We start from the raw sequence: 17,784 nt of genomic DNA, 5'->3' as shown, positions 1-17,784 counted from the left end.
TGTTCGTCAGGGTTATCCACTTTTTCCGTTCCTATTTAACTTCGTGATCGATGAGGTAATAAGATGAACGGTGGAAGTTCTTTAGAACCCTGGTTTTCAAATATCCGCTAACGAAAACCTTATCAATCTGGAATATGCAGACGATATCGTTTTCGCCTTCGAAGAGGAGAACGCGCAGGTGTCTTTCGATGAACTGACCAAAGTCATCCTGTCTTTTGGTGTGCACTTTGAACCCACAAAGTGTAAGGACATGCTCGAGGAGGTGCAGTCACTGAACACGCTCCTTACAATCCCTTTAGGGCGTAAACTTGCTGACCGGAGGTTGGTGGTTCAAACTCAATCTCAGCAACTCGACTGCTTCCGTTTACGCTTGGGCATCCTGGCAGTAAGGTTAGGGCGTAAACTTGCTGACCGCAGGTTGGTGGTTCAAAATCAATCTCAGCAACTCGACTGCTTCCGTCTACGCTTGGACATCCTGGCAGTATCTCAACCCTCGCACCTCTTTCGAGTGGCGTGGAAGCCCCGGTTTTTAGTGCGACAAATGAGCTTAAATCACGAATCTGTAAGCACCATGTCACGTTTCCTAACTTGAAACATCTATGGTATCAAAAGCGGCATATCCCTGGATCTCAAGGCAAATGTGCGTATCAGGCTACAGTACGGGCCGTTTTGTTCTATGGCTGTGAAACTTGACCTATTCGAGCAGCTGAACTGAGACGTCTTCAGGTGTCCGACAACCGTTGCTCAGAACCATAGCTCGTGTGGATGGATCTGTAACGAAGAGATCAGAAAGCGAATTTCCGGTTGTACAATGGGGACTTCCACTGAAGAGTTTGCCCAGCACCAGAAGCTGCATTGTTTACGCCGTGCCCACAGAACCATGGTTTGCCGCAGAGAGTACTGTTTTCCGTGCCAAATTCAGAGTAGCGGAAACAGAGGGGTGGCCAAGTGTTGAGCTGGCAGAGGGGTATAGAAGAGAGTACGGAACCTTTGAGTGTTGTCGCTGCGAATAGCCTTCCAGGATGAGGACCGCGTGATCCTCACTGTGCCTGGTTGGAGATGCTGCAAGATATCGCTGCTGATTGACATTAGTGGCGTCCTTGTAGTCAGTTTTCTATCCAAATTGCCTGAATGTGTTTGGAAGTGTGGGCATTTCGCAATGATTGTAGTAGGCTAGTCCGTTCCCCATCCACCTTCTTTAGTTTCTTCAAAATAAAGCTTTCAAGTAAATTATCATCGTACGGCAGCGAAGTATCAGCGCTGAACACTGATGTCGAGGAAGATGATGATGATGAACAAAGCCGTTAGCATAAAACAGGACTGAGCAATGTTGTACATTCTTCATTCCATCTCACTAGGTATTGCCCCAAATCAAACTGCGAACTGAAATGTGCCATTATATTACTGACATTGAGATAGGTTAGTCTTTAGGGCGTAAACTTGCTGACCGGAGGTTGGTGGTTCAAACTCAATCTCAGCAACTCGACTGCTTCCGTTTACGCTTGGGCATCCTGGCAGTAACTCAGCCCTCGCACCTCTTTCGAGTGGCGTGGAAGCCAGACACCGAAAGGGTGTCACAACTGAACGACTACTTGGATTATTTTTTATTGCAGGAAACCTAGGAGGAATAGGGTGAAGTTGTAGATCGACAATAGTCTAAATGAAGGAACCCAGGCTCTAATTTCCAAACGACAACCGCAAAGATCGTTCAGCTGTAGCACCCTTTTGGTGCCTAACTGCCATGTCACCAGAAGGAAGCACGAGGGCTAGGATACTGCCAGGTTGCCCACGCCTAGACAGGGGGAGTTGAGAGGCGGAGGTCGGGTTCGAACCATGGACCTTCCGGTCAGTAAATTCGCGCTCTAACCACTTAGGCCATATCGCCCCCGAAAGATAAGTACTGTTCTAACGTTCACGTGAATATTGAACGAAAGTGTTCGTAGGTACCTTACCGTTTTGAAGGCAAGTCGATCGAAATCGGTAATGACACCGGGATCCAGTTGTGAACCAACGCTTCCAGGTTTTCTACTACCCACAGGTCGTCCAGTCTTGGTTATGTGTGAATGAGCCAGACTGGGGTGAAGTCCATCTGCGCTTCTCCCAAGAAGTTGAAACTGTTCTGGATCCACATTTGGTGGTGGATGACAATAGAGTAACCGACCCTAAATAAGGGACAAATTAGAAGGTTCATAGAAAATGCTACCGCTTAGTCAGAAGGAATTACAGTGGATAGCTGAGTGAGGAAGATAGGAAAAGTGCTTACGAAGGAGCTCCAGATGTTCGAACCTTTGTCAACTAAAGCATCAAGTCGCACATGGTAGGAAACGAAAACCCTCGTACAAAAGGTTTGCTTAGGAAAACCGTCCAAATTATTTTTATACGTTGAACCATAAACTTTTTTTGCTAACCAAATTGGGAATGACCCAAACCAGCTGGCTTACGTCCTAAAATCTCAAAGAGTGGGAAGCCCATTCAATACGAAGTTATACGCGCAGCGCTCAGGATAGCGCCGAAACTCCCCTGAGAAGTGGAACCTTTGACGAAAAGGAAACCCCGATTAACCCAACAAGGAAGGTATACCCAAACTAGAGCGGTGTTGATGCATCTGCGCTTACTATGATGGCTCTCTGCTACCGACGATAACAATAAAACCGTAGTGTATGACTCGTCCTGAGAAACTTATCACGGAATAAGGCATCCATTGTCTTCTACATATAATCTCATTAGGTGAAAGACAAACAGATAAATGGATCGGGCTTTCCAGTGACTAGTTCGTGGTTCACAAAACGCCGGCAGTATGCACGAAATGCCTTTATGGCATTCATTATGCCAACTACAGTGATCGCACTCCGAAGAGATCACTTTTGGACGGCCCCTCGATGTAGTGATTTCAGGGAAAGACAACTGTAAAGAGCTGACATTAGAACAGGCTGAGGTTCACTAAGCGTTCATGTAGTGGACTAACCGTACTTTTTGCAAGCATAGGTTGCGCGTTATGGAACAGTGGCTATAGAGCGTCACTCAGCAGGTAGTCCGCTAATCAATACCCTGAACTAAGTCCCGTCATTGGGTTGGGTCAAGAAAAGAATGCAGGGGGAAGCACGATGAATAAAACACAAACAACCTACATTATGTGTAATGTACTACTCATAAGGTTGCTGAAAATTCGTCAACAGCCCATGACTGCTTTCGCCCTTCTCGGGGCCCATCAGGTAGGCGCAATCCCCGAGTTTCCGTTAACCTTATGTTCTACTTGAAACCGAATTGCAGTGCGGATATACATGAGCCGCGATATCTGAAATATCGTAGCGACTGAAACATGAGGCGGCCTGGTGCAGCACATTCAGTTGCCTGAAAACATCACAAACGAGAGATTCAGCTAGGTTCCAGGTGAGCCTCGCAAAACCGAAGTAGTTTGCAAACGAGTGTATTTCGCGACCCTACATTATTGCCTAAACTAATGAAGGGAGATTGGGATTCGATTGGTGATGAAACGGAGATTGGGATATTGTGACCAGCTGACTGCCTGTTGATAGTCACACCTGAGGTCAGGCTAACGTGTGATCGGTACTTGCATGCGCTCTTTCTGGTTTGTACGGGTGGTTATTTTCCAGACCCAACTAAACGACTGAACCTACCAGCACACGTTTGGTCACAATAAGAACTTCATGAGAGGAGGTTACACTAATGTTGCATACCACGGTTAATCATGAGATGATTTGTTTTATTCGATCGGGTCGTATTCATAAACAGCCACATGGAACACCGTTCAAATGTAACTCCATCGCACCAACACACCATACATTGCTGGAATGTCTCTCTGTTTGTCCGGCGAACGGCACTAATGACCTGGAGAGTAACTTCGGCTAAATTCAGAGAGAACCCGAAACAGCAACCTGGTGAAAAGGCCAACCTTCCTCATGGTTTATTTCTTGGCTGGTCATCGCAAAGAAGGACCGATGAAAAGTCCACCAAACTAGCTAAGACAAAAACTGACGGCTTGGGTCACGTGACAATATTCTAGAACTGGCCACCTAATGAGCAATGTAACAAAATCCCTCCTCGGCATGTGAAATTCAGAAAAGGTATTGAGAGAGAAAGACATTGAGAACGTTACCTGAACGTAATCCTTTAGAATGAGCCGAGCCGATCGATCATAATGTGGATTGCCTTTGGCGGTCATGAAACTGTGTGAAACTGAAACAACAGCAAATGAATGAGCACAGTTAACAAGCGAAGAGGTGAGAAAACATTGGATCATTTCGTTCAAGCCAAACGGGGGATAACTAATCTGGACAAGACACCTGTATTGTTTAGTGCATTGACCCACTGTACCACGTTACAGTGCGAACACAAAAACAATGTCAATTTTTCGTCGGGATTAGTCACAAACTTTGTTGAATTCACAAAATCCATCATAGTTCGAGGTCTCAGATGTGGAAGGAGAAAAGATCAGAAACTTGAGTGCAAATAAAAATGTGTTTCACCCCTTAATTACTATCGGTGTAAGAAGAGCTCGGTCGGAAGCGGATTTATATGTTACGAAACACGAACCAACCGCAAAACAGACACGAAAACGACCAAAACTCGCTCGCATTCACTTTTAGAAATTCGATGTACTCATCCATATTCGTGACTAGTAGCTGCCAACTTAGCGTGGTGGTCAGACCTGAGTGCTGGTCACGGGCTAAACTGAATATAGCTTCGTTCCTCAAGGTTCAACCACGCCAGGAAAGATTTCAGCAATCAGATAAGGGGCAGCAAGCCCCTGTGCTGCAGGTAATCGTATTCCGAAGCGCTCTAGAGGTACAGTCGTATTGTCCTCTGCGAGTGAGGTGTGACGGTAGGTGACCAGCATGTCCGATTGTCTAACAGCTGATCGCGAACGCCGGAGCATTATTTAATACAATCGAAATACATTTGAAAACCAGAGGTTCTGGTGCTGCTCAAAAGCCACGTTTGTGACAGGCTTCGTGATAGGCTTCGAGGTAAGCCGAACTCACGCAGCCAAGCAGGTCGGACTGCTGAGTCACTGGCTCCTGGCGAGATCTCCCCAATGAAATCAAGACACCGATTGCCTCCCGGGTCATTCTGTTGAGTCAAATGCCACGAAACGAAACCCATCCTCATCTCACTACCTTGTGGGTTGAACAAGGGCTGAAGGTCAGGTGCCTCAAACAAACTTCATTAATCAGTCTGAACAACCAAGAAGTATCATATGCTTAGGAGCAGAGCTTGGTCCCCTTGATTTTTCAATTCCAACTACAACTAATACCAATGCCAATAGAACCCCGTCTGTAGTCCTAGCCATCTACCCTGGGCGCGTGAAAGTCTACGGAAATAGTCCTCCTGAGTTCACCGCCAAAAGTGGTGTCTGTCAAGTTTGCATTTTGTCATTTTTCCCTTCAACTTTGTAATCGAATCAGTTATCAAAGATACGTCCTCCATGTCTTTTATTTCCGGCGTGGAGCTTCTTGCCGCTGAAGGCCGAGTATGCGGAAATCCCACTAGGATACAAAATACACTAGGTAATCTGAATAATCTTACCATGCGATCTGATTTGTGCATTACACCTTCTACGCGCAGTCTTATTAAAAGATCCCTGCATCACCGAAGTTGGTCATGGCATCATAATTCTCAGAAGCCCGTCTGGTTTGTTGTATCACATCGGATGCCACAAAGTGAATGCTAAAATTACTAAGGCATGTTCTCCTTTCCTTGGACTTCTAGGATTGACAGGATATTTTCCTGTTGGTGGATGACAGGGTTTGTAGTGCGATAATATATCTAGTGTTGCTTTGCGGTTGTGAAGCCTAGTCTTTGTGCGCTGAAGTCGAGACATCGTTTGGGTTGTATTATCGGTGCCTTCAAAGAATAGCGGATGTACGATGGGAACAACGAATTAGCAATGCTGAATTGCGGTTCATTAATCTTCTCCGTATACCAGGGTGATTTGCCGTGCCCATTTGGTGGAGGCAGGTCCCGGTTAGCAGCTAAGACAAAATGGACAATGCATGACCTTGAGATGAAGTCCTAGCTGCGCTGGTGGATGTGATCTGCGCTTCACTACGGGCAGACGTTTCTAACTACTTAAAAATGGTACCATAAAAAAGTGAATCTATTGGAGTGGTATCAATGTGTGCATCTCCATCTTCGTCAATCATTCTTGAAGTACCGAAACTGCTGATGAAAGATTCCGGCTGTAACTACAAAGTGCAGTGGTTCCGATGACAGCAATCTCTTCACAAGCAGTGACTTCACAAACTCTAAACTTTTCAAAATAGCTAGGACAGTCCCTACTGAAGGGCTAGCCGTTTTTTTGGATCGCATTCAAGACGGCCTATTGACGCCAATTCACAAGTGTCAAACTCTAAATACTCGTCCAGCTCTAACACCCTTCCACCGCCTAGCTACCATGCCACCCGAAGGAAGCATGAGGGCTGAAATACTACTAGGTTGCCCAAGCCTGGAGAGAAAGCGCGATACCGGGGTTGGATGCAAACCATGGGAATTCGTGTCAGCAACCGAGCTCGTTGGAGCTCAAGCAAAACTGTAGGAAGCCAGCACGACAAAAGATACACTTGCAATTAGGTGCTCAAGTGTGAAGCAAGGTTGATGGAAATTCGAGGTCTATGCCCAGCTGATTAGCCCCAAATACCCGTAACCGTTAGTGGGCTGTCAAAGTTTTTATTAAACTTATAAGTAACGATGCAGTGGACTGATCAGGACGTACTAGGCTGTTCTTGCAAACAGCGCTCTGTGGAAATTCTGAGGGCTGATTAGATGGCCGTTGATCTGTTCACCTAGCTTGGCAATTAGCTTGCAAACGTTTCGTTCCCAGTCGACGGGACATCCTCAGTAAGCAGTTGAATGGGTACTTCTTCCTTATCTGTCTGCGTTTATATAATTTTCGAAGAGTATCTACTACCGTTTCAAGTGATTGGCTAATTGGTATATACCCTTCTTGAAATCATATTGGCCCGTCCGCGATTTGCCCTGTGTTGTGGCATACATATCTCGAATTTCATTGGTCTATTGGAAAATTTCTTTAAGGGGTTAGGTCCTTGAATAAGCTGGATAAAAGTTCTGCTAGCCGTTGTAGGTTCGGTTAGTAGTGTCTGGAAAACGAATGCCCGTTCATTTCGGCTAGTACGAATCACACGGAACTCGTTTAGGCCTCTATCATCAGCATCAGGGACAGCAACGTCACTGTCAACACTGATGGTTCACTCTCCCCAGAGTGATGACTAGCTGAAGATATGAACTGATTGCATCGGTGTGATTGCGACTTCCGCGCAACGCATCGGTTGATGAGATGTATATTTCTTGTCCGGCTTTATCAACACACTCGGCTTTCATCACATAGTGTCGATGGTGTTTGAACGGCTCGACGAGTTTTCGTTTAGAGACCAGAGAAATTTGACCATTAAATGACAAAAGACATGGTCAGCGCTCCTGAAATCTGACTTCACATCTCATCCCTTTTCAATGATACGATAGGCACAAATCAATCACATGGCAACTGAATATGGAGTGTAAATGGATGTGAAGATGCTTACATGCATGAGCCGCCAGCAATTCATGTGGAGTGGGCGGTGGCTCAGGTTGTGAGCTATCCACCTGCACATCCAGTTTTGGTTTCTGAAGATTGATGCCATATTTGAATTCCAAAACGGATCGGGGAATCTGTTCACAAATCTGAATAAAAGCACAAAAATGGAGCGACTGTAGAGCTTGAGTCTAAATTCAGAATTAAAAAAAGTGGGAGAACACAGTTTGGAAGGCTAGTGGTGTTCGAATTACGAGGTACAGTAACCTCCGAACAGAGAATACTGTCACAAGGAAGAGAATTTTAGTCTTTCCCGAAAGGCTCCCTTCGGGGTTTTTACACAAGGTTGTAGCTGTTGCGGTTTTTTATGAGAAGTCTGTCTTGGAGGGGTACTGTAGTGTAGTAAATACAAACTCCCTGAGGTTTCAAGATGTTCACAGCTGATGAATCTCCGTAAGGATGTAAAGGCTGTACAGTGCTTCTCCTTCTTCAGCACCGATTGACTCCACTTACCGGACCAAATCTTAGTTGAAAATCACCCAGTTTCCTCACGCTCACACCAAAATACAAACAAGTCGGCGGGAGACGATAAACACTTGTGGAAACTCACCAGTCCAATTGGAGATAGACAGTCACGCATCTCATCAATGGAAAGTATCCCGGCAACGACCAAGTCGGCCTTGGAGTATACAAATGAGGGCATTACGAGGCCGGGACAATCACAGAGAACCAGGCCTGGCCGGACACAGAGAGTCTGAGGAGAGAAAATGGAAGTCGGAGTGAACAGCAACGGTAAACTATGTGTTACAGTCAGCCAGGACTGCTCTGAATAGCGTTTTACGCCCTTTCAAAGCGCTCAATCAGAAATAATATTTTGAAAACAGTTGCCGAATGAGTAAGATAACATATTCTGTAGAGTTGAGAAGCCGAAATGGAAGTAAAAAGATTAAATCGTTTTGTATGCCACATCATACCTACAGTCGAATGTATAACGTAAGAGGCAATCACAAGCCTTGAAAAACGCAAAACACAAATCCAACGACACTACTAGGTACGCCGCCCCTCAGGAAATAGTCAAAAGCTATGAAAACGAAGCATGGGCCGACCAATGAACGGATCGGTTGAAAAAGGCGGGTTTAAAAACCGCTAGACACGCGAAAAGCCGTATCCACCGATGAAACCAACCTGAAAGTGCTTCGTTCGTCCTGGTGTGGCAGATACAGCAGTCTTCTTGCATCCCATCAGGGCATTTAGCGTGCTCGATTTGCCTACGTTCGGGTAGCCGACAAAACCGACGGTGAGTTGGGATGGAGAAAGACGAGGCGCGTTCGAGGGATAAATATCATTCTGTAACAAATTCAATAGTTCCTCAGTTCCAAAGAGCTGGGTGGACTGGATGCTCGAATCGGGGTCACTAAGAGAGGGACGGAACAAAAGTGAGTGAATGAATATCGTACCTTTAAAATCGGCGAAATGATGCCAATCGATCTCATTCGGTCAACAGTGTTGCGTGTCAGCCTGGAAATAATCCTAGAATGCCTTAGGAGCACAAACCCGGTGTTAAGGTAGCTTTAAGAGAAAGCCCTGCAGCTTGGTTACTGTTCGATTCCTAATCGAGAGATCTGAGGAAACTTATCGTAAGATGAACGACAAAACAGCCTGTAATATGGAAAGGATGACCGAAATTCAGAATATCGACCAGTGTGATCATAAATTAACTTATTGCTGTAACGTATCCGAACACTTTATTTGGGTCAGAAACCTGGTTACTGTGATCAGCCATGAAGGTCCACTAACAGCCATAGTTGTTAGTTTTTGCATTAGCTTATGACTGATCGGGCATACGCACACAAAAGGGCTGCATCAATCAGGAACGAATGAACAGGAGCGATTCAACAAAGGGCGAAACGACTCAGTGGTTAGAGCACGAATTTACTGAGCGGTTGGTTCGAACCCAACCTCTGCATCTCAACTTCTCCTGTCTAAACTTGGGTAACTTGGCAGTATCACAGCCCCTGTGCTTCCTTCGGGTGGCATGGCAACTAAGCACTGGAAAAGTGTTACAGCACATGTAGCTTGGTGGCGTGTTCGTGCGGCGATTCGATAAGATATTTCATCACACACCTCACTTAACGTCTTCACATAGACGTGGGTGCAATTTTCGAGGACAAATAATATGTGCGGTCCATCGGACACACCAGAATATGTCATTCTGGGCACCAATCGATCATTTCAACCTGGAATACGGCGAGCTTTCTCATCTCGCTGAGTAACCAGACTTTGCACCAGTGTGGTATTTGGGTGAGGTGAGAGGTCAGGATCCAAAACAATATCAGAAGTAAGCTAGGTTCTGATCAACTATAAGGTTGTGTATAAATTTATAAAAGTGGAATCCTTAAATTTAGGTAATGTCAGTATTTCCAAAAAACATTTCCCATGCACATCATCGCATTAGTTGAACATGTTATTCTAAATGCATGAACCACTTTTTTGGGCCTCGATCCCAGTGTTTCCTGATGTCTGCCTCGTCCTTAACTAGGTGCCACATCTGACTAGCTAGCAATCCATGCACACTGAGTCTTTAGGGCAGTCAGACGTTATTGTATATTACTCTTGCCTTGCTATCAGTGAAGATGGTGATGATAAACTTCCAACTGTTTTGCTCCATTTCAATAAGGCGTACAAACTTGATTTTATCGACTAGAATAAAACAGCCCTATCAATCAGTCAATAAAAACAACGTAGCTGGACAACTGACAAAAAGTGCATTCACTGGTCACAGCCTGAATTGTTTTGGATGGATATAATTCAGTTAATCTGGCTTTCTGGAGAATGTGAAACGAGATAGACGTCATGGGTGTGGCTTTGAACCACTTATACGGTGTTTTTTCTGAAGTAGTGATTTCTGCTCGTTTTCTACCATGGATAATTTCGGCCAGGACAAAATGGAAATGTGAGGATTGTCCCCTGGGATGTACTTTCTAGGTGAGCTTCTGTAAGGAATTCACGACCAGAAGCCGCTAAAAGCGCTTCACAAGTGGAAGAGATTGCCGTCCTGAAGAGGAACCAGGGTGACACCGTAGCAATGCTTCAAGTACATCTCACAAGTCAGCGACATACTGTTAAGTGCGGATGTAGTCAGCGGAAAAAAAGGAGCTCTCAATTGTTAAAGAGAGATCAATGGTCCCCTTGGCTTGGCCGATTCGTCGAACCGTGTTGGAAACCTGACTACTGGTGATACCTGGGAAATTCTGCTCTATAATCATCCCAAATTTACGGTGTTTCGGAGACTTGGTGATGAAGTGCGCTGGTAGTCAGGATGTTGGAAAGGCTGATTCAGTTCAAGGTCAAACGAAGAAACTCTTATGGATTGTCGTAAAGATAGCTTAACCACAGTGTGACACTCACCATTGATTATTCATTCTAGATTGCCAAATTTCTCCAACTGCAACTACGTTTTTCAAATGTACAGTTTGATAGGTTTTTTTTATTTATAACTGAGAAAGAATCGTCATCATCATTACGCACCAGTAGTGGGGACCAGCGCTTAGCTACACAACCATGGACAAAGGCTCCTGTAAAGATTGAAAAGAAAGCGTGAGGTGTACTCATCGTAGTAAAATCCAGGTTACCACGGTGGACTCCTCTCCACCCTGCTGGAGGAAGACGCCATCAGTGAGTTGGCGCCTGATCCCTTGGAGTTTCACCCAGTATAAAATGACATGTGTGGTGGCGCCCATCTCATCATAATGTCCTATGAGGACAAAAACTGCTTGGATAAGCTTGCTTAACTTGTGGGCGAGAAAGTTTTACCGAAAACTTAGAGAAAATTTAGACCGAAAGAGAGCATGATGTGAGTAGTCTGTAAACATCGACGGCTAAGAATAGAGACTCGTTATCGACTAGTCGATAAATTTGGCTCCGCTGTCATTTAACAGTATGATTTCCAGGTGAGTCTCTCGAAAAAAACAAATTTGCTTGCAAATTAGTGTATTCCGCTGGGATTTACGGGCTTATAGATGGGAGCCTATAAATAGCGACTACTAAAAGAAACATGAATGGATCCGAGGAACAATATTGAACAAAAAGGAGGATAGTCTGTTTTAGGTTGAAAAAAGCTCAGCTGTAACACCCTTTCGGTGCCTGGCTGCCATGCCACCCGAAGGAAGCTCGAGGGCTAGGATACTGCCAGGTTGCCCAAGCCTAGACAGGGGAAGTCGAGAGGCAGAGGTCGGGGTCGAACCACGGACCTTCCGGTCAGTAAATTCGCGATCTAACCACTTGAACCATCGGTTGATCGAACTGATGTATGCAGCCAGTGAGGTCATTCAGTTAACCACACCGTGGGAAGACCAGTGTGACTATATCTGGTCAGCCCTTTAAGAGGACTGCTAAACTGCGCACAAGATACCAATAAACACAACCCAATATGAATATGGTGGAAGGAACACATGCCTATAAACCACAAACCGTTCAGATGTGGAGACCTTGTTTTTTCCTCCGGCTTGGCTTTCATAGGAATGAACCGCTTCGTTGTCTTTAGAAGCACCCTCCAAAGGGCTAAAGGACGCTGGTGGGTCCCCATCGCTTTCTTCTTCTTCTTCTTCAGTAGATGAGCCGTTTTTAGCGGTAGATTCACTGCTATCACTGGAAGCATCGTCAACCTGGAGTTCCTGAAGACCCGAGTCAGTCAAAGAATCACCATCGAATTGCTGTTTGGCGAGACTGTCTGGATCAGTTACCGGGTGGGCAGCAGTAGCAGCCAATGTAGCCGACCAGAATATGGCTCGTATGCCATTCGACTGAAAGTACTTGCTCCAACAAGAACTAACAAACATAGAACAAAACAAAACAAAAATAAACAACCCGGAAACGGCATTTCGCGTGATAAAAGTGAGCTAAGTCTGAGGTGGATCCAAATAAGTCTGTGAGCCAGAGTGCCTGTCGCGACCACAAGATTGTGCGAAGGAACATTCCCCCCCTCTCTCTCTCTATTCATATGGGGTCCTCTTTATAGGAGTTGAATAAGGCAAAGCTACTGATAGGAACCACCATACAATCAAAAAACCTGTGCTAGTGTGATGAAACTACCACCCATCCAATAAAACGGATTTATGTTTCGAACCAAACACGCATCTACGCTCATCTTAGGATTTCATACAACTTCAACCATCTTGTCAGTGTGCTTGATAAATGTTTTCTTGCACAAGAGACTCCTGAGACGCTTTCCGAGTAGATAGTTGAATGGATACAGAATACACAGACGACATAGTTTCCCCTATGTCGGGATCTGAGAAAGTGTAGTGTTGTTGCAAGACTGGCTGGGATTCAACCAAAACCTGATGCTTGGTGATGAACCAATCAATGGATTTGCCCGAAGCACCGCTCTACCCCTCCCAGCTATCCGGCCAAAGTCCTCTTCAAATACAGGAGGTTGGGGCGACCCTTTCCAAGATTCAGTAAGTTGTCTGACAAGAGAAAAGCTTAAAACGCTGCAGGGTAATTCAAACTTCTAGTTGGTTCAGAAACAAGACCAGCGTAAGCAGTTATTTTAATAAATCAGCCGGGGCATTTCTCTAATCAGCTAATCATGCTTAGATACGTCGAAATGTTTTGAAGGAATGAACTCAAACTCAAACTGCGACGCTCATTCAGTTGTATTGGTTATCTCACCTACTTCCAAAACCAAACGAGTACCTGTCTCGAACAGTATTTTTCGCTCGGATATGCTCAGGGCGTAGAACACAAACGGAAGGTCAAATTGGCATAAGAATATGGGAACTAGAACCATCACAATCAAGCCTATCAATATTCACTGCCTCTCTGTAGAAGGAACCAAGAATGATCGACAGAGATGGTTGTGGACACTGGAAGACATGACCTAGATATGTCTTCCCTCCGTTCGATACGGGTAGTCCGCCCCAGAAGAGACATTTTAGACTTCTACTGGGGAATGGTCTCCCTTATGGGGATTTGACATTACATAGTGATTAGAGGGAATGCTATTGTGATACCTCGTGAGGAAGGGCACTGTATTATCCAAAATTCATAGCTAACCCTTCTTCAAATTGACAGTGAAGCATTTTGATGAACGGTGTGCTAGAATCACAGGAGTCATAGTACAATAGTTTGGGCTCCTACTTTCACTACGCAACATTCCCCTTAAACTCTAAAGCCGCTGAACGGCGAGAAAAAGTCAAATTACTGAAGGAGAACACAGGCGAGTTTACTTGCAACATACCGTTGTTCCGGCGTCAGAAAGTCCGCCTTGTTCACCAATACCAAACAAATCTTATTTGGGTCAACTTCACGGGCGTAGGATTCCAAATCTGAACAATAGTACAGTAGTGGTTGGCGTGCATCGACAATCTGCACTAAAATATCGCTTCGCTCAACGACCCGCCATAGCTGGCGCCAAAATTCAATATTTTTCTCGAAGGGCGTGAGTACAATTCCATCGGTTTCTTCCAGCCTGTCAAAGAGAAAGGTGTCAAGATTGAAGGATTTCTCGGGAACGGAAGCAAAAACAAGGGGGAAGCGGTTCAATATAGTGCTTTCTTCATTGGGAAGAATCATCGTCGAGGAGGCATAAATTTTTCATGTGGCAATTCATTGTCAAGGAGGAAAACCTACAACCGATGGAGAAACACTTTCCAATCCCTAAAACGACGGAGTTCCTACTTGAGAAGAAACGAAGTAGGGAACGTATCACATGTATGGAACTACTGCGTTGAAGCATCACTGAAGAATTTCATGGGAGGTAAATCGCATGCGACAACACTGGACCATAAAGTGAAGGAGTACACGACAACTTGATAAGTACTGAGGTTCAAATAAATGCCATTGTTTTCTGAAAGATCCCCGTAATGAAGTTGGAAACAGAAACTTGGGGCAAACGGATCTTCAATGATTCGCCATCTGACCACTATTTGTCCTGCACACGACTAAACCCATAAATGCGAATCAATTGCATAAAGTGAGAAACAACGGCCGTGTTAGCCGGGGACAAAGTCACTTAACGCAACTGACTGTCGTGACTCGGTGTGCATCAGCGTCCGACGGGAAGCGAACATTTACAAGGAAGTTCAGTAGGTGGTCATCTCAGGAAAACTGTCAAGCATGTTTCAAGCATTCGTGGTGATGCGCGACTGAGAAGCCCTGACAGGCGGGTCAAAATCGACCAATACAACCAGGGCATTTATTGAGTCCTCGTTCGAAGCGTCGGGCAAACTAATCACACGCCCAAGTCTAAACACGTTCACCCGTCCAGATGTGATAATTCAGGTGGGTCTAGCAGGCGCCGACGCAGTGGTAGTAGCATGCTCACTTCGCGCGTTAGATGTCCGGAGCTTAAACGCCACCATGTCCAAGGACGGCGGCACTAGGTAGTTCGTGTTTAGGACAGGTCATGCGTCACTCATTGTGTCCCGCTAGACTCCATGACCCTTGGCTAAGTGAGTAGGCTAAACCAGAACTCTGGATATGAACACTAGCGCTTGGACTCAGTCACTACAAACAATTCACAGGCTCATCACGTTTCATCAGTGGAGAATATGCCAGATCACCAGGTACCCATAAGATTCGGTCAAAACAAAGCTAACAAAATTCCATCGCACGCACATACAAAACTGGTGCAATACAGTAAGAAATTTTTGTCGTGAAACAGAGAGCGAGCGGTGTGGTTTTTATCTGTCGTTCCTCCTCAGTGAAAACAATTCGTAGAGGAGATATTTTGATTTTTCTTGAAGGTGCGGCCATGTAGTTGGCTGACTGACATTGGGTTACCAACTCAAGAGTTGAATTGCGGGCGACGAAACAATGGGCTATAAATCTTAGCATCTTCAGCTACCTTACTGTTCGATCAAGAAGTATGATCAGGCCGGTTGATCCGTTCCCAGCTGGGGTGCATACTGCATGCTGAGCTTTCTTTTAAGGTCACAATCACTAGTTAATTCATTAGAAGCCCATACTCTGGAAAAGCCATTGCACCCAAGGAGATGCAGACAAAAAGACAGAAGGCATTTTACTTTTGGAAAAGCCCTATAGTCGTTTCAGAATGGAAATATTGGATTAACATTACTTGACCAGTGAACGCCTCCATGCTAATAGTTCCTCTTTCTCCAACCGAACTAACTCATCGGCCGACATATCTTTGGTCCATTTGGGTCTGTGAAAGATTTCAAAATATAGTGTAAAATCAATTATATGACGGGGGATACAACATTTCAGTGAAAAAAAGCAATACGAGGGTCTGAGACACCTTATTCAGGCCAGGACCAGAAGAAACAAGGCCATAGACTGATAAACCTTTTAAGCCATCACTCTGGGTAGTCTTCCCTAAAATACCCGGCAAAATTGCTAAACCAAAGACCGAGGGAAGGGCTTTTATGGAACTAAAAACAACTCTCCCTTCTTCATTACCACCCCTGCAACAATTGGTTTTTAGTTATAAAACGATTTACTAATATGTAACACGCTAGTGACAATCTGTCATAGGATGATCAGAACTGCCTTTGAAAGGCAAAAACAACCGTACGACTGAATACATCACCGGGCGAAGTCTAGTCTCTGGTTACAACGGGATTGAAGTTCACAGCTAACTGCCTCTTACCCCATACTGCAAACCATGATAATGCAATGGAACTATGATATGGGCTCTAATAGGTAATGGGACGTTATGTGTTTAGCCCTTTCGCTCAAACAGAGACGGTGCTTGAGTCCGTATGACGTTGCTGTGTGACATAAAAACAACCGCCTCCACTCCAATGAACAGGCAAACACAGATCAATAGAGCGCGACATCCTACCAACAGATCAGAATTATATCATGCTCACATAGATAATAGCATCTGTTCAAGGAAACAACGAAGCTAAAATTAAAAAATAACCCCTGGATCTTCCCGACAGATCCTCCGATTCCGGTTAGCACTTGGTAGTTCCTGTATGAGACTAGAGAGAGCCAAGTGGTCCGTGCGCGAATTTATTGGCCGGAAGGTCCGTGGTTCAAACTCAACCTAGGTAAACGAATGCTCTGTCTAGGCTTGAGAAACCTGGCAGTATCCCAGCCATCGTGCTTCTTTCGGGTGGCATTGCAGTTAGGCACCGAACGATTTATATTGATTTAGTCTACTATTCTACTATGTCGTCCGTTCGTCTCACTACTGTGCCAGTTGTTTGCAGGTAGATTGCATCTTCTTGGACCGGTAGTGGTGAGTGGAGCAGTTCAATTTTGGCTCAAAACCATATGTCTTAACATGTTAGGGGCTGTTTCACAAGAAGAATTCTAAGTGTAAAGGCAATGTACACCGCCCCCTGAAGAGATCCTCCTGAAAGGCGGAAAATCAAGGGTGGACGCCAGTGTTCCATATCAATCTAAACAAACTGAGGCCAAGCACACATCATAGCACTTTCCTGTGTCACAAAACCTTCCTGAAACAGTTCCGGACACCAAGTAAATCCATTATGAACAACAACTGGCAAAACCGGATGAAATATTAAGAGATAATAAGTACAGATCCAGTAACGAACTGACCTCCGTGGGATCTTGAGAAGATTTTGATAGGAACTGTGGAGTTCTTTGAACTTGAGACGCGAGACCACAGACGATACACCTGATATATCATTTTGTGATAATAATCTGAAGGGCCTTTTCTCTGTAGAGAATGTTGGTCAATTACACCTCCGTGAGCACGAACTTACGTGCAGTAAAATCGGAGTTAGCCAACTCAGCAATATTAAAGAATTCGGATAGACTGTTCTCCTCTGTTATGGAACGGACTGGTAAGCGTGAAAAATCCTCATTATTGCAAGTGGTATGTCTGTCCTGTGAGGTAGTTTAGGAGTTTCAACAAACTAAGAACAAACCGAGAATCCTTTTTGAGAACGCGAAGACTTCGTTAATGAACGACCAATACCACCGCCCTTTACCATTTGTTTGGCTGATTGGATTTCGGCCACTTAGAAACTAGAACAGGATCGATTTGAAAGCAAACATTCGGAGATCAAATGAAGTGTCATGGTCTAGAAAAAAGACAGTATGAAAAAAACTTTTCCTCGTTGCACCGACCTAAAGCTGCCACCTTGACGTGGTGGTCGGGCTTGAGTGCTGCAGCGATCCCGTGGGCTACACTGGCTGGAACTTCGTTCCACAAGGTGCAACCATTCCAGGAAGGCCAAAGGGGAGCAGCCAGACCAAGAGCAGCGAGACCCCGTACTACGAGTAATCGTGCTACGAGG

At 45.0% G+C, this 17,784-nt stretch overlaps 1 protein-coding gene across 1 annotated transcript in view; it reads right to left on the bottom strand.

Moving 5' to 3' along the window:
* T265_03001 (hypothetical protein) overlaps nt 1–17,784 on the bottom strand; it is a gene marked incomplete at both ends in the record, with an annotated part of 68,457 nt that overhangs the window by 43,798 nt on the left and 6,875 nt on the right. Inside the window, 11 exons of the mRNA XM_009167380.1 lie at nt 1,953–2,162; nt 4,118–4,197; nt 7,560–7,698; nt 8,160–8,303; nt 8,735–8,963; nt 12,020–12,376; nt 13,791–14,021; nt 15,630–15,716; nt 17,081–17,201; nt 17,248–17,371; nt 17,628–17,761. Coding sequence (XP_009165644.1) covers nt 1,953–2,162; nt 4,118–4,197; nt 7,560–7,698; nt 8,160–8,303; nt 8,735–8,963; nt 12,020–12,376; nt 13,791–14,021; nt 15,630–15,716; nt 17,081–17,201; nt 17,248–17,371; nt 17,628–17,761 — 1,856 coding nt within the window. The remainder of the gene's footprint in view (nt 1–1,952; nt 2,163–4,117; nt 4,198–7,559; nt 7,699–8,159; nt 8,304–8,734; nt 8,964–12,019; nt 12,377–13,790; nt 14,022–15,629; nt 15,717–17,080; nt 17,202–17,247; nt 17,372–17,627; nt 17,762–17,784) is intronic.

The sequence above is a fragment of the Opisthorchis viverrini genome (genome assembly GCF_000715545.1).
Source record: "Opisthorchis viverrini unplaced genomic scaffold opera_v5_39, whole genome shotgun sequence".
Taxonomy (NCBI): domain Eukaryota; kingdom Metazoa; phylum Platyhelminthes; class Trematoda; order Opisthorchiida; family Opisthorchiidae; genus Opisthorchis; species Opisthorchis viverrini.
The sequence above is the reverse complement of the archived record's forward strand: the minus strand, read 5'-3'. Positions and strand labels throughout refer to the sequence as shown.